The sequence below is a fragment of the Theropithecus gelada genome, chromosome 12 (assembly GCF_003255815.1).
Source record: "Theropithecus gelada isolate Dixy chromosome 12, Tgel_1.0, whole genome shotgun sequence".
NCBI lineage: Eukaryota > Metazoa > Chordata > Mammalia > Primates > Cercopithecidae > Theropithecus > Theropithecus gelada.
The window spans coordinates 80,203,284-80,226,479 of NC_037680.1; the positions used below are offsets into that span (position 1 = coordinate 80,203,284).

General features: G+C 39.1%; 1 protein-coding gene across 4 annotated transcripts in view; it reads right to left on the bottom strand.

Annotated features, from left to right (window-relative positions):
* The window catches only part of RAPH1 (Ras association (RalGDS/AF-6) and pleckstrin homology domains 1), a 107,627-nt gene that overhangs the window by 46,564 nt on the left and 37,867 nt on the right, over positions 1-23,196 (bottom strand). For all 4 annotated transcript variants that reach the window (XM_025404929.1, XM_025404928.1, XM_025404931.1 and 1 more), the window contains exons 2-4: positions 16,323-16,442; positions 12,311-12,416; positions 10,692-11,197 (exon numbers count right to left, since the gene is read on the bottom strand). In XM_025404929.1, the coding sequence (XP_025260714.1) occupies positions 10,692-11,197; positions 12,311-12,416; positions 16,323-16,442 (732 nt within the window). The remainder of the gene's footprint in view (positions 1-10,691; positions 11,198-12,310; positions 12,417-16,322; positions 16,443-23,196) is intronic.

Below are 23,196 nucleotides of genomic sequence, written 5' to 3' on the forward strand. Positions count from 1 at the left end.
ACTCCGTCTCTACAAAACATACAAAGACAAGCCAGGTGTGGTGGTGCACGCCTATAGTCACAGCTACTAGGGAGGCTGAGACACGAGAATCGTTTGAACCCAGGAGGTGGAGACTGCAGTGAACTGAGATTGCGCCACTGCACTCCAGCCTAGGTGAAAGAGTGAGACCCTGTCTCAAAAAATAAAATAAATAAAAACCATTTATCTGAACATAGGAGCCAAACCATTATAAAGAAATGGTCTTGTACCAAAGTAGTGGTTACAAATAAAACACTTCCTTGTGATAGCTAACACTTTAGATTACAACCGGAAAGAAGTGGAGGCTTATGACCACTCATTAGTGTTTCAATAAAATAGATTTCCATCATCTTTACTAACACGTGTATGCATTTTCCACAAATCGTATGTAGAAAGTAAGAATAGCATGATGGTTAAGAATGGAGACCCCAGTGCTAGAGTGCCTGGGTTCAAGCCCCAGCTTGGCCATTTATTGGCAAGGTGATTCTGGGCCTATCATTTAACCTGTTTCCTCATGTGCAAAATGGGGATAATCATAGCATTTATCTTCAAAGGTTGGCATAAAAATTATGAATGATTAATATTACTACTAAGAATGGGAACCGCCACCCCTCATCTTAATTTTATTTAAGCTTTATTTAGCTTAGAGCTAGAAGTTAACTTAATTTTACTTAAAATATTAAAAAAAAATACAAAACCACCACAAGATGGGGATATTATTACATACGTCTCCTTTGCCTTTTTCTCTCCTGCCTATGTAGTTCTGTCTCTAGGTCCGGCTCTGAGAGCACTGGCTAGTCTACTCTCGTCTTGATTTTCCTTCAATTCTGTGATGAAGTAGCATAATATGGTAGTATGAGCTCTACAACCAGTATGTTTGAGTTCAAACCCTTGGGCAAGTTATTTCGTCTCTTTCTACCTCAGTTCCTTCCATTGTAAAAAAGGGATAATCGTGCCCTCCACAAGGTGTTGGGCTCTGCACAACGTGTGTTAAGACATAAAACACAATGGCTAACAGAACAAGCACTCAATTTTTCTGTTTTGCCCCCTTTCCTCTTTATTCTGCTCTCCTTCTACTGGATATTATATAGCCAGTAAATTTGTGAATGTTTTAAAAACATTTCTTTTTGTTTTATAGCCCCTATTCATTTTAAATAGATGAATATATTTCTTTTTTTTTTGGAGATGGAGTCTCGCTCTGTCACCCAGGATGGAGTGCAGTGGCGTAACCTTGGCTCACTGCAACCTCTGCCTCCTGGATTCAAGTGATTCTCCTGCCTCAGCCTCGCGAGTAGCTGGGATTACAGGCATCTGCCACCATGCCAGGCTTTTTTTTTTTTTTTTTTGTATTTTTAGTAGAGACGGGGTTTCACCATGTTGGCCAGCCTGGTCTCAAACTTCTGACCTCAAGTGATCCGCCTGCCTCGGCCTCCCAAAATATCGGGATTACGGGCGTGAGCCACTGCACCCGGCCAGATGAATATATTTCTAGTATTGATTGTCTAAAAAACAGTCTTTTACCAGCCCTCCACAAACCCAAAACAAAAACAGGCCTAAACCTAAATAAAGATGCTTTTAACTTCTGCAGGGAAAAAAAAAAAATCACACAGATTTCCAAGAAACACAAACAGTAAGAGTCAGGGCATATGTGCCAGTGATTATTGGGGGGATGTATTTGAAACATGTTTGTGTGAATTAGGCTTTTCCCCTGGATTTCACTAAATCTTCAGCCTCTTTTTTCATCTGATACCTATTTCTTTATTTTATTTTATTTTACTTTTTGAAACGGAGTCTCACTGTCGCCCAGGCTGGAGTACAGTGGCACCATCTCGGCTCACTGCAACCTCTGCCTCCCAGGTTCAAGTGATTCTCCTTCCTCGGCCTCCCAAGTAGCTGGGATTACAGGTGCCGGCCACCACGCCCAGCTAATTTTTGTATTTTTAGTAGAGATGGGGTTTCACCATGTTGGCCAGGATGGTCTGGTACTCAGGACCTCAGGTGATCCGCCTGCCTTGGCCTCCCAAAGTGCTGGGATTACAGGCGTGAGTCACTGCGCCGACGTTACCTATTCCTTTAAATTTGGCAAAAGGTTTTGCTGAATCTTAAGAAAATTTGATGATTATATTATGTATATTATGATGAAAAAAATCCTTTGAATCTGCTATAAAGTAATAGCTTTACAAAGTATTTTCATTTTAAAAACAGACATGTATAAAATTCCAAATTCAAAAAAATTATTAAAATTTAATAATCCCACCAGAAAAATAAAGGTAAATTCTAACATTAACCTTTAATTAGTAATATCCTACTTTATATGAAAATTATAACATGAAATTACCATTTAAATTTGCAAACTGTTGTCCTATTGAGATGTTTTATCAGTTAACAGGAATAAAAGTACCAAAAAGATGAGTAAATCAGTTGCAACATATTTTGTAATGGTTGAGAAATAGCCTTTATTACAATTTATTTCAACTACAGTGAATTCTAGTTTTAAAAACATGGCATATGGTCATTATTGCTGACAGACTTTATAATAATATTGACTGAAGTTATTCTATAATTCATTTGGGAAATAATTATTTTTAACAATCGGCTACACTAAGATTTTTATGAAGATTGGGAAGCAAACGTTGTGGTTTTAGAACTCAAACACAGATTTCTCAGTTATTTGACCCACTTAATCTCGTCAGTATTGGCTTTGATGAAATAGTGTGAGGCTTAAATGAGATAATATATGTGAAGTGCTCGAAGTACAGTATTTTAACAAAAGCCGAGCAAAAGAAAGGCAGGTAATAAAGATAAACTCTTTGAGAAGTTACATTGGACTGTGCCTGTCCATGGTGACAGGCAGAAAGACGAGCCACAATATTACTTTTAGATGGGCAACTTAACTACCCATGTCCCCAAGATGAAACAGTATTAATTTCAAATTGGTATTTTTAACCAATATTTGTATCACTAAATGTCAGTAAAAGCCACTATTCTATGCTGGGTTTCTCTAAACAGTTAAGTATAATTACTGGCTCTAGAGAACCTAGATATGAAAAAAGAGTTCACTATTAAAGAGTTTTTATGTATGTTACACTTCACAGTCATCATCCTGAAAAAAAAAATGCTGCTAATTTTAGAGTATAGGCTTCTAGATTTAAAATGGTGGAATGAACACATACATATATTTGTTCATTCAAATATTTAAGTGCTTTTTTTTTTTTTTTTTTTTTTTTTTGAGACAGAGTCTCACTCTGTCACCCAGGCTGGAGCGAAGTGGTGCGACCTTGGCTCCCGGGTTCAAGTGATTCTCCTACTTCAGCCTTCGGAGTAGCTGGGATTACAGGCATGCACCAAGCTCGGCTAACTTTTATATTTTTAGTAGAGACGGGGTTTCACCAGATTGGTCAGGCTGGTCTTGAACTCCTGACCTCAATCTACCTGCTCAGGCCTCCCAAAGCACTGGGATTACAGGCGTGAGTCACCACGCCGGGCCAAATATTTGAGTGCATATGAGCCAAGTACTGTTCTAGATGTGATGAGTACATCAGGAATTAAAAAAATGAAAAATCTCTCTCCTCCTGAAGCTTATATTCAAGTTGGAGAGGACAATTAAAAAGTAATGTATATAGTATGTTAAATGGAGATAAGTACTAAAGAGAAAAAAAAAACAAGAGATAAAAAGTAATCAAAGGCTGAGCACGGTGGCTCACAGCTGTAATCCTAGCACTTTTGGAGGCCAAGGTTTGGGGATTGCTTGAGCCCAGGAGTCCGATACAGTGCCTGGGCAATATAGTGAGACACCATCTCTTCAAAAAATTTAAAAAATTAAATGGGCATGATGTCATATGCCTGAGGTCCCAGCTACTCCGGAAACTGAGGCAGGAGGATCCACTGAATCCAGGAAGCAGAGGTTACAGTGAGCCAAGATGGCACCACTGCACTCCAGCCTGAGTGACAGAACGAAAATCTGTCTCAAAAAAAAAAAACAAAAAACAAAACACACAAAAAGGTAATAATAGGGCAGAGTAAGGGGAGTTTCATTTTTAAATAGCATGATCAAAGAACGCCTCAATGAGAAAGTGACACTTGAGCAAATTCCAGAAGGTAGCTAGGAGTATGTTATACAGAAGACTGGGAAAGGGCGTCTAGGCAGGGTTGAGTAAGCGCAAAGGCTAAGAGGCAGGCTCTGGCTACTGGAAGAGAACAAGTATGGGACAGTATGGCTAGTGGGGTAAGGGACAGAAGGAAGAAAAATAGGGTCAGTGGTAACAGGAAAGCAGATCAAGCAAGGCTCTATAGGCCATTATAGGGGTTTGGGCTATACTTTGAGATGCAAAGCCTTTAGGTTTGAAAAGAGATGACCTGACTTACCTTTCAAAAGGATCACTCTGGCTGCAGTGTGGATAATAGACCATCAAGGGAAAGGTGAATGCAGAAAGACCAGGTGGAAGTCTATTCAAAAATCTAGATCAAGATGAAGTTGGCTTGGTGACAGTGAAGATGGTGAAAAGTGATCATATTCTAGATATATTCTGAAGATAAGACCAACAGAATTTGCTGCTGGATTGGAAGAGAGGTAGAAAGAAAATAAGTAGATAAAGACTCCAAGGAGTTTGCTTTATGAACTAAATGGATGGAATATCTATCAATTGAGATAGAGAAGACAGTGGGAGAAATAAGTTTGAAGAAAAAGAGCAGAACTTGAGGTTTAGACCAGTTAAATTTGAGCAATCTACTTGTGATGGTTAATTTTAGGTTATCAACTTCACTGGATGAAGGAATACCTAGAGAACTTGGTAAAGCATCTGGGTAAGTCTCTGAAGAGTGTTTCCAGAGGAGATGGTGTATGAACCAGGACTGAGTGGGGAAGACCCACCGTCATTGTGGGTAGGCACCATCCAATTGACTGAGGGCCCCAGATAGAACAAAAAAGGCAGAGAAAAGGTGCTTTCTTCCCTCTTTCCTAGAGATGGGACACTCTTCTCCTGCTCTTGGATATCAGAACTCCAGGCTCTCCAGTCTTTGTACCGCAGGCCTTATACCAGCAGCCTCCCTTGGGTACCCAGGCCTTCAGCCTAAGACTGATAATTATACCATGGGCTTTCCTGGTTCTGAGGCTTTCTGACTTGGACTGAGACACACTACTACCATCCTATGGTCTCCAGCTTGCAGACAGCCTGTCATATGACTTCTCAGCCTTTGTAATGGTGTCGGTCAATTTCCATAATAAATCCCCACTCATATCCTATTGGTTCTATCTCTCTGGAGAAATGTAATGCGCAATTATACATCCAAATAGAGATAATGATTAGAGATGGAATATATGTACCTGGAGTTCAGGAGAAAGGGACTGGCCAAAGATACCTATATTTCCTTGAATCTAAGAAGATTTGATGCTGGTACTTTCTTGATCTTTATCAGAAACTTTCAACAGAAGAACTTCATGCAACATACCGTAACTGCCACCTTGCTGATCATGACTAACAGGTGCCACACGATTTAAAATGTGGTTTCTCAACCTTGACACTATTTTGGGCCAGATAATTATCCTTCGTGTGGGTTGTCCTGTGCACTGTAGGATGTTTAGCAGCACCTCTGGCCTCTACCCACTAGATGCCAGTAGTAGCACATTCCTTTGATGGACAACCAAAAATGTTGCCTATCCCCAGCAGGATAAAGTAGCCCAAGTTGTGAAGCATTGTTTCACAGGGATTAAAATGGGGGTGGGAAGAGGGGGAAATAAGCATATGGCTGAGTGGTAACCAATTTAGCAAAGCTGAATGCTGGGCCAGCACTGGAGAAAAGCAGAGGAGCACTCAATTTATATTGTGTAACCTCAGAAGTCCCCAGAAGCAAGAGCAGACAAGTGATGTTGAGACTAAAAGCAGGAAGAATGGTTGAAAACACGTTTAAGAAAGCAGTTAATTCTCAGATTCCCTCCTTTACTCACTTGCCCACGAGCAGCGGTCTCAGGTACAGATTAATATCCACTCACAAGACCCAACAGACTATAGCTTGAAGCCAGATTCACTCAGCTCTTAGTATAAAGAAAAAGAGGGCATGCTGGCATGCTAGCATCAGACATGCCATCTTCAGAGGGAGTCCATACAGCTCACCACGGGCCCTTTTTTTTGGGCCCGTAAGTGATAGCTCATTGTAAGGGAAAGAGACCACGTGGTAAGTGCAGAAAACACCCTGGCTTAGGGAAACTTCATGCTCAACAGGAATCAGCAGTACCTTGTAACAGCCAATGAGGGTAAGTGCCAGGGCCCCTTAAAGAACGCGTTCATGCTCATTTACAAGAGTTATTACACTGCTGGCCAGGTGCAGTGGCTCCCAAAGTGTAATCCCAGCACTTTGGGAGGCTGAGGCAGGCAGATCACTTGAGGTCAGGGGTTCAAGACCAGCCTGGCCAACATGGGGAAACCCTGTCTCTACTCAAAAAGAGAAATACAAAAATTAGCCAGGCCTGGTGGCATGTGCTTGTAATCCCTGCTACTCGGGAGGCTGAGGCACGAGAATCATGTGAACCTGGGAGGCAGAGGTTGCAGTGAGCTCAGACTGCGCCACTGCACTACGGCCTGGGCAACAGAGTGAGACTCTGTCTCTAAAAAAAAAAAAAAAGTTACACTGCACACCACAAAATCAAGGTCTGTGTCTTTTCATAGGCTAATTCAGTTATTCATGGACAGTTTTCCTGGTCCATATACATTCACCAACAGGGGTCAATTTCACAATAAACAATATTACCTGGAGATATTCTATATTTAATTCTTAATCCAGTATGTGTCCAGGAAAAGAATGTCAGGAGAAGGAAAATCCAAGGTCATTTTTCCATGAAGAAAAGGACTCAGACCTACTGTTAACCCTCTCTGCCTAGAGCAGTGGTGATTCTCAATTGGGGGTGGATTTTGTCCTACAAGGAACATGTAACAATGTCTGTGGATGTTTTTAGTTGTCACAACTGAAGAAGGTATGTGTACTACTGACAGCTAGTGTGTACAGGCCAGGGATGCTGCTAAACATCCTACAATGCATAGGACAGCCACTCACAACAGAAAACTAGCCCAAATGTCAATAGTGCTGATAGCTGAGAAACCCTGACCTAAAAGGATTTGATGAAAGCTTACAGACTGGAACAATGGGGACCATCCTCATGTTCCAACCCTTCTTTCCCAAATGGGCTACTAAAACACTTGGCAGCCAGCATAGAAGACTGGAAGAACTTTCTCCAGATAAGCTCACCAGCCTAAGAAAAAAGACCTAAGGATAATCCCAAAGACTACAAAAAAAAAAAAAAAAAAGAATAGAATTTTAAGAAGATGCAATTAATGGAACACAATTTGGCTTGAACCGGAGAGATTTAATCAACTGAGATAAAGTCTGAAATTGAAATAGTGATCACCTATAAAATTAAATATTTTTAAAAATCTGTTCATTCCAGTAAAAGTAAAATGATATTCCAGAAAGGGAATGTAGTCATAAGAGTATATGGAGGTTAGCAGTAAATTGCAAGTATATAGCCATTTTAACATAAACACTGAATATTAGTTCAATCAAAATATACTTGGAGAATGGAAGAACAGGAAGGGAGAAGTGAGAAGTTGTGTATAGACAGCTATACCCTCATCTTCTGGAATGAAAAGTCAATAGGTAATACATACAACTAAAAAAAAAAAAAAACCAAGAAATGGCAACGTGTATGTAGATTTAATGATAAAGAGGTAAATTCCCTAAGAGTCAACTAAATGAGCAAAAATTACTTACCTCTGGGAGCAGAATATGATGTGTCTGTGGGTAGAGGATAGTTGTCTGTAACATATCTCATAGAACTATTTAACGCCATGCATGAAAAACTAAAATATTTTTAAAACCGTATTTGCATTTACAGACAATTTGATACATGAGTTCAGGATATATTAAAGCTTGCCTCAGTTTATTTGAATCAGAACAGACTAGACCTACGAAAAAAGCATACTGAAGCAAGTTCCAGGTTTGTTAAACCACCTTTCTATACTCCTAGGTGAGGCAAAAGAACAGGCTAGCTAGGTAAGACTTTTTAACTCCTTTCTCTGCTATAGTCCTGGTTTACTCACCAAACCCTACATTAAACTCTCGTATTAAACATTACATCATTGAGTACTGGTATTCTTTGCAGTATTCACAGTGAGATACATGGATACCACTAGATAACATTTGAAGTGTCCTTGCTGGGAGAGAGGAACTTCTCATGTTTTACTTCAATTTGCCCCTATATTGTATGAACTTTTATAACAAGCACATTTTACAGACAGAAAGACAGACACGCAGATTAGTTTATAACTCGTCCTCATGCATCTTAACCCAACTCAAAATACTGTAAACTGATTGGAAGTAATATCAACGTACAAAACAAAGAATGGCCAAGAAAGCACACCCCTAATAAAATACTGCTCATATCCTAAATATAATTCCCAGGTATCACAAAATAGAAATCAGTTTTCTTTTTTCTTTTTTTCTTTTTGGAGACGGAATCTTGCTCTGTTGCCAGGCTGGAATGCAGTGGCACGATCTCGGCTCACTGCAACCTCCAACTCCCTGGTTCAAGCGATTCTCCTACCTCAGCCTCCTGAGTAGCTGGGATTACAGGCATGCGCCACCACATCCAGCTAATTATTTTTAGTAGAGATGGGGTTTCACCATGTTGGCCAGGATGGTCTCAAACTCCTGACCTCAGGTGATCCACCCACCTCGGCCTCCCAAAGTGCTGGGATTACAGGCGTGAGCCACCGCATCAGGCCTAGAAATCAGTTTTCAAGTTCTCTATAGAATATATACCACTTAGATAAGTTTCATTTTAAACAAATGAAAGTTTATTCTTCAGATTGATAAGACTGGCTAACTTTCTTAGAAATAATTCAAGTTTATCTCCAAACCACCATGATTAATACTCCTTTTGTGCTCCACAGTACCAAAAACAAAGTTACGCACATGGGTGGGTACCAAGAGTTACTGACTGATGGAAATTAATCCAAAGAATTAAATTAGGAAAAAAAAAAAAATCAATGATGTCAAGTAATAGTTAAAATTCAAGATTTTACTTTAGTACTGATTATTCATAAATAGATTCTTTTATCCCATATTAGAGTATTGTAAACACAAGCTTATTGGAAAGGTTGACTTAACTTTGCCCCACTTTTCTTCTTTCTTGCTGCTACCCTATGACAGAATTACCGTCTCTTTGATGAAAAGAACTCAATAAAGGACTCTCTTTCACCAAACTCAGCTTTTGTTAAACTTGTTATCACAAATCTATTCCCCACCTTATCCAGTCACATGCTGAAAAATATTCCATCTTTTAAAAATCTGTTCATGAATAACTTAGGGTTCTCTGAACCACCCTATCAGGAAGGCAGATATAGTACTACGAACTCCGGCTGGGCTCGGTGGCTCACACCTGTAATCCCAGCACTTAGGGAGGTGGGCGGATCACGAGGTCAGGAGTTCAAGACCAGCCTGGCCAAAAGGGTGAAATCTCGTCTCTACCAAAAATACAAAAAATAGCCAGGTATGGTGGCATGCGCCTGTAATCCCAGCTACTCAGGAGGCTGAGGCAGGAGAATCACTTGAACCTGGGAGACAAGGTTGCAGTGAGCCGAGATCATGTCATTGCACTCCAGCCTGGGCGACAGAACAAGACTCCGTCTATTAAAAAAAAAAAAAATCTGTTTATGAATAACTTTTGGTTCTCTGAACCACCCTATCAGGAAGGCAGATATAGTACTACGAACTCCATTTTACTTGTGAGAAATTGATGTTTAAGAGACTAACTCACTTAAGGTCCCATGGGTAGTGAGTGGCAAGGAAAACTCAGAATCAAGTTTCTGATTCCACACCTGGTGGCCCTTTCCAATATACCATACTGACTCTTCGATAATGAAATGGACGGCCAGGCACAGTGGCTCACGTCTGTAATCCCAGCACTTTGGGACACCGAGGTGGGTGGATCACCTGAGGTCAGACGGAGTTTCAGATGGAGTTCGAGACCAGCCTGGCCAACATGGTGAAACCCCATCTCTACTAAAAATACGAAAATTAGCTGGGCATGGTGGTGAGTGCCTGTAATCCCAGCTACTTGGGAGTCTGAGGCAGGAGAATCACTTGAAGCTGGGAGGCGGAGGTTGCAGCAAGCCAAGATCACACCACTGCACTCCAGCGTGGGCGACAAGAGTACAAACTTCATCTCAAAAAAAAAAAAAGATAATGAACTGGAGTTAACCCGGTAAACTAGAATCTTGGAGGACCACAATGATGATATAAGTGGTTTTCTTAAGTTTTACTTTAAATCAACATACATTTAAAAGCACTATCAGCTGAATAAATAAATGGCTTTGCGAATCATTTTAATTTTCAAATCACATGAAATGACTCAAATTACAATAAAAAATACCATTCAAGAACTTCCAAATACTACAGTCATGAGAATAAAAAAGAAACTAAATTTCTTCTCAATCATCTGTGTGCCACTACCATATCTGATAATATATTCCTTCTGTACTCTTGAAACCTATCTCAGAAGTATCTCTGACAAATTATAAATGTAGAAGAATTTTAAAATGTAATTAAAATTACATTATTTTAATATAATTTCTCCTTTATTTCAATAATAAAATAGCAGGGGAAAAGTTCCATCTATTTACCTCAGGAATTGGCTGCCCTTGATGTGTCAAATCCAGCTCTTGAGGGCGTGTTACTTTATCAATATCCAAAGAGTCCATGCTGGAGGCTGCAGAAGTGATGCTGGAACGGGAGGAATTACTAATAGAGCGTACTTCAGCATCACTCACTGTGCCTGCTGATGCGGTTCTTCTGTGCTGATTCGTTACCAAGGGTTTAGTATCTTCTAGTACAGACTGCTGAGCAGCCTCATCCATACTCAAAGAGGCCTGTTCTAACTGTGCAGTGACGTCGTCCAGGGAGTAGCTGGCATGGGAAGGTTTAGCTATCCTATTAGATGAAGAAGATAATCCTTTCAAGGTGCCAGGTTTCGATGTATGTCGGCTAACAGGCAACTTCTGAGTAGCTTTCGTTTCTGTGATTTGACGCTTACTGTTTCCTGAACCAATGCTGCTGAGCTCCTGCTCTATAGAGCAAAGATCAGCCATCAAGGCATCCAGATCCACAGTCTCTCCCTGATTCAGAGCTTCTGCAATGAACAACACATAATGTTTCCAGAATTTATACATTCTATTATAAATAAGTTAATAAATGAAGATGATGAAGCAAAAGAATATATTCTGTTGGGCCTAAAGCAAATAAAATTAAGTATTACTGGTTTTTGTTTTAAATTCCAAGAGAAATTTTTAGAAGTACACAGTCCTCCTCTTCTAAGGCTTGTAATAATCAAAGAAGAATAAATTATGAGTTCAAAGACAAAAACACCACAAAAATCTTATACTATTCCATGGTTTTAACCACATTTCTCTGTGCAACTTTTTACCACAAGCTTCAATACATTGTTAATATGATCAATGCTTCGGTAGAGATGTTAATACCGAAAGAGCTGAGGGCATAAAAAGAGAAGTCAAAAGCCTAAAAAATTACAGACTGCCAGGTCAGTATTATAAACTTGACTAGGTGGAATACAATAGATAAAGGCCACAGTGGCTGTTTTAAAAATTACTAACAAGTAATTTCACTGGACTTTAATCCAGTGAGAAAACAATGCAATTAAGTTTGCTGTGGGGTTCCACTTGGGTATGTAGTTTGTCAATTATTAATAAAACCAACTATCTTTTAGTTACATTCTAGTTTGCTTTTTTCTGTGATATTTTCAATTAGTAATATTAATAAAATACACAAATCAAGAAATTTAAGGGCCAGATGCAGTGGCTCACACCTGTAATCCCAGCACTTTGGGAGGCCGAGGCAGGCAGATCACCTGAGGTCAGGAGTTCGAGACCAGCCTGGCCAACATGATGAAACCCCATCTCTACTAAAAAAATACAAAATTAGCCAAGTGTGGTGGTGCATGCCTGTAATCCCAGCTACTTGGGAGGCTGAGGCAGAAGAATCGCTTGAATCCGGGAGGCAGAGGTTGCAGTGAGCCGAGATTGTGCCACTGAACTCCAGCCTGGGCGACAAAAACAAAACCGTCTCCAAAAAAAAAAAAAAAGAATAAAAAAGAAATTTAAGAACTTGGTCAAGTTACGCACGTAGCTTTTATATTGAGTTTTTATATTTGGAATTGTAGCTGTACTGCTCCTACATTATGTGACTTAGCACACTATTTTACATTTTATTTCCAATTACATCTTACCATTCAAGTTGTATATGGAAAAGCGGTAAGAAAAGTTGGCCATGTTTGTTTCCTGGCGAAGAGGAGATCTTTTTACTGGTTCCATGGGTTTGTCAGAATCCAAACTCTTTATAAAAAGAAAGTTGAATAGTCATATTAAATTCAGGTTTCAATAATATAAAAAAGATGAAGTTTGTTTTATGATTAAGTGAACTGCCACACTATAATAAATAAAACCAAAGTTCTCCTAAGTCATAGCCTTAAGGAAAAGTATAATTGTTTTTCACATCATTATTTTGGTTATACTTATTTCAATCTTTAGATACATGCTTTTTTTTTTGGAGATGAAGTTTCATCCTGTCACCCAGGCTTAAGTGCCGTGCCACAAGCTTGGCTCACTGCAACCTGTGCCTCCCGGGTTCAAGAGATCCTCCCGAGTAGTTGGGACCATAGGCACGTGCCACCATGCCCAGCTAATTTTTGTATTTTTAGTAGAGACAGGGTGTCACCACGTTCGCCAGGCTGGTTGCGAACTCCTGGCCTCAAGTGATCTACCCACCTCGGTCTCCCTAAGTGTTGGGATTGCAGGCATGAGCCACCATATCCGGCCTATGTTTACTTTTAAAGGCACTTGACACTGTCATAGTTCAGAGTAAATATCTTTTCAAATATATTAAGTACAGTGACTGACTTCATTTGATACACATGCACTATAAAATAAGTGAGGTATATGAATACGGACACGGTAAGCTAAGAAATAGGTGTGGTGGCTCACACCTGTAATCCCAGCACTCTGGCAGGCAGAGGTGGGCAGATCACCTGAGGTCAGAAGTTCGAGACCAGCTTGGCCAATAGGGCGAAACCCCTTCTCTACTAAAAGTACAAAAATTAGCTGGGCACAGTGGCGGGTGCCTGTAATCCCAGCTACTTGGGGGGCTGAGGCGGGAGAATGGCTTAAGCCTGGGAGGCGGAGGTTGCAGTGAGCTGAGATCACGACACTGCACTCCAGCCTGGGCGACAGAGTGAGACTCAGTCTCCAAATAATAATAATAATAATAATAATAATAATAATAAAATAAAAATTAAAAATAAAAAAAAGAAGACATAGAAAGAAACCACACAGGGCGTTTTGTTCTTTCTTTCCTCAAAGGGATTTGGTTTAGGTCCAGGAAAGCCTCAATCTTTGCTATATGAAGGACTCTGAAGATAACGGACAGTTCTGGATTTAAAATTATTGAGACCCAAGACTCACTAATTGTTTTAATGAAAAGTGATTACAAGTCCAAACAATGATGAAATGTTCTTGTCCTTCTCCAGTTCTATCAAGATGAGGGCAAACTGTAACCCAGCTACACTGCCTGTGACAAATCTTGAATCATACTGTATACTTTGGGTAGGGTGACTTGTAAGTTACACTTGTAAGTTTAAATGATACTCTTTTCCTCTCTAACCTTTCTACAGCAAGAAAAAAAGATATTTACAACAGAGAAATTCAGAGAAAAGGTCAGTAGCTATTGTTTGTTTAATAGATTCACAAAATATAAGGATTAGTGTTTTAAAACTTTAATTTCTATCTAAAGTAAGTACTGAATAAGCTTCAAATTTTAAAAGAATGCTGGATATTCTATTGGGTTATAATGCTATCTTTTTATTTTTTTTGAGACAAGGTCATGCTCTGTTGCCCAGGCATGAACTCTTTTTACCTTTTTAAAGGGGTTGCTGAGAATTTCATAAAAGCTATGAGCCCTCTTCCAGAAAAATGTACATACATTCAAAATTTTACAAACTTTTTAGAACACTGACCAACTACCTAAACACTTTAAAACTTAAACTTGTTTTAATTCTAAGTTGAAAATACCATACCACTGAATACGTGATATAGGTGTACAGATAACACTGTAATGAACTAAAGTAATGACACAAATAAGAAACTTGAGGTTTTAGCCATAAACTTCGTAAGTCAAACATTTCTTGAAAACGTCCCAAGTGTTATAAAGCAACACAGTAGTGAGTCACACTATGCAATGGTTTTAATCTTTTTTTCTCTCTAAAGACAGATTTATATAATGAAAAGAACAGTCACATCACTAGTGGCTCTTCACACTTTTATGTCAGGCAACTTAAAATACAGGGGAAAGTACAAGGTACCAAACCAGTAGAAACACTGCTTTCAGGGGAGCATCATGTAGTTCCTACTCCACCGAGAGCAGCTGGACCAATAGCTACCTGCCTTTTCTCTTTTGGGCCCCTCGTCCCAAGCATGGACAATAAAATCACATGGTCAAGAACACCGCACATGTCAGCTGGCCCTTGCATACTTTCTCCATGCAATATCATTTTCTATTTGCTCTTCTTTGCTTCCTCTCTCTCCCAGCACAGAACTGCATAGCCTAGTGATAATCTCTATGCCAAAATCACACTTTATATAAATTAAGAATTAAACAGAAAGAATTTGGCAATTACAGATATAAGACATCTCTGACAAAAAAATGTCACTTCTTCTGATTAGAGATGAAGGGAATGGTATCTATGAAATCCTAGTAGGAGTTGAAAACATTCTACCCTGGCCAGCATGCCTGTAATCCCAGCAGTTTGAGAGGCCGAGGTGGGTGGATCACCTGAGGTCAGGAGTTCGAGATCAGCTTGGCTAACATGGTGAAACTGTCTCTAATAAAAATACAAAACCAGCTGGGCATGGTGGCGCATGCCTGTAATCCCAGCTACCTGGGAGGCTGAGACAGGAGAATCGCTTGAACCCGGGAGGTGGTGGTTGCATTGAGCCGGTATCTCACTACTGCACTCCAGCCTGGGTGACAGGAGTGAGACGCCATCTCAAAAAAAAAAAAATCCCCCCAAATACAGTATTAACAGATTATGGTCACAAAGATGTCTGCCTTTCAAAATGATCTAGCAAGAATTACATGAAGAGTTTATCACCTTGAATTCTAGATTGCTACAAAAATAAGCTGCTAGTACTTTAAGCTTCCACCTTGACCACCTTACTTTTCCTTCAGTTATCTCATACTTATGCAATTTTACACAAATGTTCTTCCCAAAGACATTATTTATGAGTAAATATGTTTTGTTCTAATGTTCTCATTGCCATGAAGTCAAATTTATTTAATAAACATAACCATCTTCATATACTGAATATAATGTATTACTGGGGCAATAACAATAGTACCCTTTTATTCTAAAAAGTGTGCTGGTTTAGAGGACAAAGTTACCGTTTTTAAAAACCCAAGATCGAATAAAGCAAAATGAAAAGATTTTGCCACTGCTTTAAAATGCAGCCTAGAATTAGGTTTTGTCAGTATTCTGCAATCACGTCACAGAAAATATTTACATGGGGCCAGGCACGGTGGCTCATGCCTGTAATCCCAGCACTTTGGGAGGCCAAGGCAGGCGGATCACAAGGTCAGGAGATCGAGACCATCCTGGCTAACATGGTGAAACTCCATCTCTACTAAAAAATACAAAAAATTAGCCAGGCATGGTGGCACCTGTAGTCCCAGCCACTTGGGAGGCTGAGGCAGGAGAATGAAGTGAACCCAGGAGGCGGAGCTTGCAGTGAGCCAAGATCGCGCTACTGCACTCCAGCCTGGGTGACAAAGTGAGACTCCATCTCGAGAAAAAAAGAAAATATTTACGTGGAAGGAAATTACTTATGTTGAAAATGTATTCAAATTTACTAAGGTAATAGGGTTTGCTAAAATTTAGACTTTTGAATTTCAGGCTTTAAAAGTTTTTAGCTAATTATCCCATATTTATGAAACATGTATTAAGCAATCCCTCTAGATGAACAGAGCCTCCCTCACAAGTATTTTTTTTTTAACATCCTTAAAATAACTATAGATTCTTAACATCTTCTGTTCTAGAATGACTTCATTTACTTGTCAATACTTTGAACATTTCTTCCTTTCTGGCAATATTTTAAAATTTAACTTATATCCATATCCTCTTCTGCATATTAAACTTTTAACACAATGATGACTTCAAATCCTCAACCAATTTTTCAAGCATTACGTCCAACCTGAGTGAGTTTGTCTAGTTCTCCAAGCCAGGCTCCAAACATTTTGTCCAGGTCCTGATCTTCCTTGTCACTGTCTTCTTCAGCACCATGATCAATTTCTTCATCTGATAGCTGCTCCATCTGAAATACAGACATTTGTGTAGAATGAATAGTAAGTTACAGGTTTAACTTGAAAAATTATGCCATATATGCTCTGATATATTATAAGCCTCTGGAGTCAAATCTTCAAAACTAGAAATTACATTCTAAAAGAAAATCTTTTTTTTTTTTTTTTTTTTGAGACAGAGTCTAGCTCTGTCGCCCAGGCTGGAGCGCAGTGGCCAGATCTCAGCTCACTGCAAGGTCCGCCTCCTGGGTTCACGCCATTCTCCTGCCTCAGCCTCCCGAGTAGCTGGGACTACAGGCGCCCGCCACCTCGCCCGGCTAGTTTTTTGTATTTTTTTAGTAGAGACGGGGTTTCACCGTGTTAGCCAGGATGGTCTCGATCTCCTGACCTCGTGATCCACCCGTCTCGGCCTCCCAAAGTGCTGGGATTACAGGCTTGAGCCACCGCGCCCGGCCGAAAATCTTAAGTCATTAATGCAGACAGTGTTGACAAGTGAGTAGAAACAAAGAATAAAGTTTCAATTTTTTTAGGAAACTGTAAAAGAAAAGCCAACAGTATCAAATTATGACCAGAATCACAACATTACTAAAGAAATTAATAGAGCACTCCTTTCAATCAGCAGAGGACATAAGAGTAGTATAGTTCTCTCCACAACTAGATCCTAGGACAACCAAACACCAAAAGGAAGCCATTTCAGAAGACTTTAATGGAAGAAGTTATTGTCCTGTTTATTCTGTAAAAATCTGTTTAGATATCAATAGGTATCCCACAAAACCTGAGTCCAACAAGTATTTAAGAGAAAATTTGACAAAACAAAAATCTTAATCTAGTTTTGTTTCTATTCTACCTTCCTACCCTCACTTTCTATCCCATTTGTCTTCTTTCTCTACCTTACTTCCTCATCAGTTCCAACAAAACTCAAGAAGGAAACAGAATTGAAAACTTCTAAATCCAGGTCCAAATCCTGTATGTGGTGACTTTTCAAATATAAGTCCCTTGAAAGAAGAAATTATTTTCCTTCTTCCCATTAATAAAATAGTGTGACCGGGCACAGTGGCTCGCGCCTATAATCGCAGCACTTTGGGAGGCCAAGGCGGGGTGGATCACCTGTGGTCAGGGGTTCGAAACCAGCCTGGCCAACATGGCAAAACACCATCTCTACTAAAAATACAAAATTGGACGGGCGTGGTGGTGCATGCCTGTAATCCCAGCTACTTGGGAGGCTGAGCCAGGAGACTCACTTGACCCTGGGAGGCAGAGGTTGCAGTGAGCCGAGAACATGCCACTGCACTCCCATCTGGGCAACGAGTGAAACTCCGTCTCAAAAAATAAAATAAAATAAAATAAAACATAAAATAAAATAGTGTGGTATCTGACGTGGAACTTGCACATTATTTTGCAAGGGAAGGTGGGAAGAAAAATTACATAAAACAATGTAAGATCAATAACTGATTAATCTGATAAATATAAATATTACAACATTAAAGGCCCCGGGAAATCTTCAAATAAACATTAGCTTTGCTTAACCAGTCAGCATATTCCAAAATTAAAATTAAACTCAGGTAGGCATGTTAGTATGAACTTGAAACAAATTAAATTTTTTTTTTTTTTCAAGTTAGCAGATTATAACCCCTGGTTCACAAAGTTATGGTAGGTATTTTATGTTTCTTAACATCATAGTTACTAAAATCTGATAAAATGTTATTTCTGGGAAAAAACCCAGCATATTCTTAAGTTATTTGACCACAATCCCTTTTCCTTCAACTTCTGTCCCAGGGACACAATGAATATCATCACCATATGTTACATTAAATACTCTTGACTCACATTTCTAAAACACGAATTTTGTTATGGTAGATCTAGGCAATATTTGGAATACGGCCTGTCAGCTGGTTTAAGCAATTCCTCCGAGATTATATAGTGCATGGGCATTCCATTAAAAAAGATACGCCTAATTTTTACGAGCTTGATATACATATGCCAGGGTATTAATGCGTCCCTTCCAAAATTCAAGTGTTGCCAATGTGATAGTATTAAGGGATGGGGCCTTTAGGCCATAAAAGCTCCTTCTTTATTAAAGGTATTAAGGATTTTATAAAAGAGGTTTCATGAAGCACTGGGTTACCTTGTTCTTCTACTCTCCGCTATGCGAGAGCACATCTCGTGCCTCCCTGTGGAGGAAGCCAGCAACAAGCCCTCACCAGACACCAAATGTCAGTGCTTTAATCTTGCACTTCCCAGCCTCCAGAACAATAAGAAAATTAATTTCTGTTCTTTATATATTACCCAGTCTCGGGAATTTTATTGCAGCAGCACACACGGACTGATATCGTCAAAGAAGCAATCCACAAAATTATATCTGGGATCCTTAAAGATTAGAAGGCAACATAAAGAATCTAATTATCTGACAAGGTATCATGAAGTTAAATTTTCAGTCTTATTTCACTATACAAACTTTTGCAGAAAGGGTCAAATAATGCTGCAAAATTAAACTGAACGTAGTTTTCAGATGCTGAAAATCAGATCATATCTCCTTTAATTACTTAAGGGAAATAATTTTCTAATTTTCCTAATACTGGGAAGAACAACAGCTAACCAATATCTCTAATAAATATATCTCTAATAGAAACTGATAATTTCCATTTCTTAATCTTTTATCACTGAAATCATATATAAACCAGGTCATTCTACCCTGGCAAGTGAAAAATAGATCTACCAATTTCCCAATTCATAAATCTGATTCTTAAAAAGATTTGGTTTTTATAATTTGTAACTATTATTTATAAGATTTTATTCATTACTACATAATTGATAGGTCAATCTCAATAGAAACTTGGTATCAGAGTTCATTAAGCCATCTACCGATGAAAAACATAAAATGTTAGTGAAAAGAAAAACCTCGGCCGGGTGCAGCAGCCCATGCCTGTAATCCCAGCACTTTGGGAGGCTGAGGCGGCCGGACCACGAGGTCAGGGGATCGAGACCATCTTGGCTAACACGGTGAAACCCTGTCTCTACTAAAAATACAAAAAAATTAGCCAGGTGTGGTGGCAGGTGCCTGTAGTCCCAGCTACTTGGGAGGCTGAGGCAGGAGAATGAGGTGAACCCGGGAGGCGGAGCTCGCAGTGAGCTGAGATCACGCCACTGCACTCCAGCCTAGGCAACTGAGCAAGACTCTGTCTCCAAAAAAAAAAAGAAAAACCTCATCTGACCAGATGACTTAATTACTCAAATAGTTGCTAGTTTGAGAACACCAAGGAGCAGTAATAGCCAGTTTTCATAAAGAGGGTTAATAAGTAACATAATCTGGAACATACTTGCTTTTACTCCCTAATCTTTGAAACTAAACACACTGGAATAACCCAGAAAATATCTTAGGAGGAATTCTGTTTTGAGATAGTGATACTTATTCTTAGTTACATTTTATATTTCTTAAGTACATTTAAAACAACTGGGCCTGCAGCACTGTTGTCCAACAGATACCATTATGTCACTATTGGCAGAGATAGCAGCTTTAGTAACTTTAATGAGTATTTTAGGCAATAATACGCAAGGCACTGGGTTTATGGTGACTATATTCTCCATAGTAAAAATCTGGTCACATGATAGAATATTTAGATGACTCATCATCAGGAGAATCTGTGATGTATGAACATGACACACACTAAGAGGAAGTTACAATCAAAGAGAACAGGGAGAGAACATTAGTCATAGCCCTCCATGAACCATTGTGATAGGTAGGTATTATATCATTCCCATTTTATAAATGAGGAAAGCTAATCAGAAAGGGTGGCAAGCTCCGTTCTTGGAGAAGGGCTTAGAGGACAGCACTCCAGGTCCAGTGTTTCAAACAACACCTCCAATTTCAGGCATCTTACAGATAGGGCTTCCATATTAGATATCATTTAAACCAAGAGTTCAAATTTTTAAAAATGATTTTATAAAAGGTTTAAATCCTGGACTTCTGAGAACAGACTGTAACTGCCCATAAGAAAATGCCATACTGGGAAAAATAAAACAACAGGAAAACAACATTATAAGATAAATATAAAATACTTCAAAATAAAGAAATAATTTAAATTACAATGGAGCCAAAGAGAACCACAGTCATGTGCTCATAATGATGTTTAGATCAATGACAGACTATTTATACAATGGTGGTCCCATAAGTATTTTTACTGTACCTTTTCTAAGTTTAGACACCATTGTATTGCAATTGTCTATAGTGCTCAGTACAGTAACATGCTGAAAGGTTGTAACCTAGGAGTAATAGGCTATACTCTATAGCCTAGGTGTGGAGTAGACTATACCACCTAGGTTTGTGTAAGTACGATTTATTATGCTGGCACAACAATGAAATTGCTTAATGAAGCATTTCTCAGAAAGTATCATCATCATTAAATGACACATGACTGTACAGACTCTGCATCCAAAGCTAGTGTGTTTGAAACTGAGTTTTTTCCTACTATTCAAACAAGCTATTTGGGTTTTAAAAATCCCTTTAAAATTTTTCATTTATAGTTTTGTTTTTATCTAGACTACTACTGCAGACTTAAGGAAAATATCACTAGAGAACAACGACAGCAATGACAGAGAAACATAAAATTAACAGAAAGTTGAAGTATCTATTGAACATTAACCACTTATGTTACTTTTGCCAATTCTGTCCTATTTTCAATTTGTCCCTATGTGGACTAGTTAAAAAACAAAACAAAAAAAACCAAAAACAAAACAAAACAAAAAAAACTGGCTGGGTGCAGTGGCTCACGCCTGTAATCCCAGCACTTTGGGAGGCCGGGGAGGATGGATCACCTGAGGTCAGGAGTTCGAGACTAGCATGGCCAAGAAGGTAAAACCCTGTCTCTAGAAAAATTAGCCAGGCATGGTGGTGGGCGCCTGTAAGACCAGCAACCTGGGAGGCCGAGGCAGGAGAATTGCTTAAACCCAGGAGGCAGAGGTTGCAGTGAGCCAAGATCGTGCCATTGCTCTCCAGCCTGAGCAATGAATGAAACTCCATCTCAAAGAAAAAAAAAACTTAAGTAACTTACTCGGAGACTTTCCAAAAAGGACTTAGGTCCTATAACATTTCTTAAAGAATTCATAATCTAAAACACACTCTCCATTCTCTAAATGCTGACGTTGATGAATCTTATTCTCCAATTCCCCAATACAGCATACTTTCCATTAACCATACACATCAAATAAGGTGCCCCCAGACATTTGCTTATAGGCTCGGCATTATCTTAGGTCAGCAAATCTAGTAGGGAAATGCATTCCTGCTTGCCAATTCCTTGATCCACACCCTACCCATTCTAAAAATCGTTTGTATTATAATTGCTATATATCGCCAAATGAATCACAAGTCTAAACCTGAATTTTCCAAACATAATGCCCCTACTAGAAACAATGACATCAGAAAATAATCTAACAGTCAACTGTCCTTCCAATCAAAGGGAAGAAAAATGAAAGAAAAAAACTTATCAAAAAAAAAAAAAAGTGGATTTAAAAATAGATAGCTTCTAACATAATGCTCTTCCTTAATGGTATCCAAATAGACCCAAGGAAACTATAATGCATACTATAACAAATCCTATTAAATTATTCTATGATTATAGTATTAGGTACTTTGGGGGGAATATACTGAGGTTTCACTTAAATTCCGTGCTCCATTATACATAAGGGAAACTATGTCCTGAAAGAGTAAATGTACCCTACTACAAATAAAGTTTACTCCCCAAAGCACAGATGTACTGAAGATAGAATAAAATCCAAAGTCATTCACAGACTGACAATGGCCTGTCCAATCCTAACCTTCAGGGACCTCTCTTACCACCCTCCCCTTTCCCTCCTCCCACTTCCAGCAACACTGTACTGCTTGCTGATCCTTGGAACAAAGACTTGCTCCAAACATCCAGCATTTTCAATGCCAGATCCTTTGACTGGAACTCTCTCCTCCAGATAGCAGCATGGCTCACTCATTTAAGTCTGCTTAAATGACCATTCTACCAAAAGAGTCCACCTTCCTTGATACTTCCAGTCTCATTTGGTTTTATTTTTCTTCACAGCACCGATCACCATCTGTCCCACCATCTCTCTTCTTCCACTAGAAGGAATGCTCCAGAGGAGAGCAAGGACTTTGGTTGCCTTCTGTATCTACAATACTTGGAATGGTGCCTGGCTTATAGCAAGTGTCATTAAATATCTGCCAAATGAATACCTAACATACAAACACACACATATAGTTAAATATGATGCACATTTTTTGAAAGTTCTCTAAAGAGCTAGCATGGCCAAAATCTACACACAAAAAAATCAATATAATAAAGGACAAACTCCCTTCCAAAGAGGTGCTTTTAGCAGCCACCATGTTCATACATGAGCTTGAGAAGGGTATGCTAAAACAAAACAAAACAAAACGACACAAAAAAACCCCACAACTTTTATTCATTCAACAAATATTTACTGAGTAGTTACCACAGGCCAGGCCCTATTCTAGGAACCAAGAATAAAGCAGTGAAACAAGTAAGATAGTCCCTTTCCTAGTGAATCCTTCATCTATTGGCATGAAGAATGAAGGAGAGTCAGCTACAGAAATCTAGGGAAGAATAAGCAGAGAAAACAACCAAAGACTAAGGTAGGAATAAGCCATGTGTATTCAATGCAAGGAAAGACTTTACTATGATTGGAGCCCAGAGACCTAGTAAAAGAGTAGTAGAATCTGAAGTTGAGAGGCAGACAGGGAATAGAGCATCTATGACCTAGTAAGCT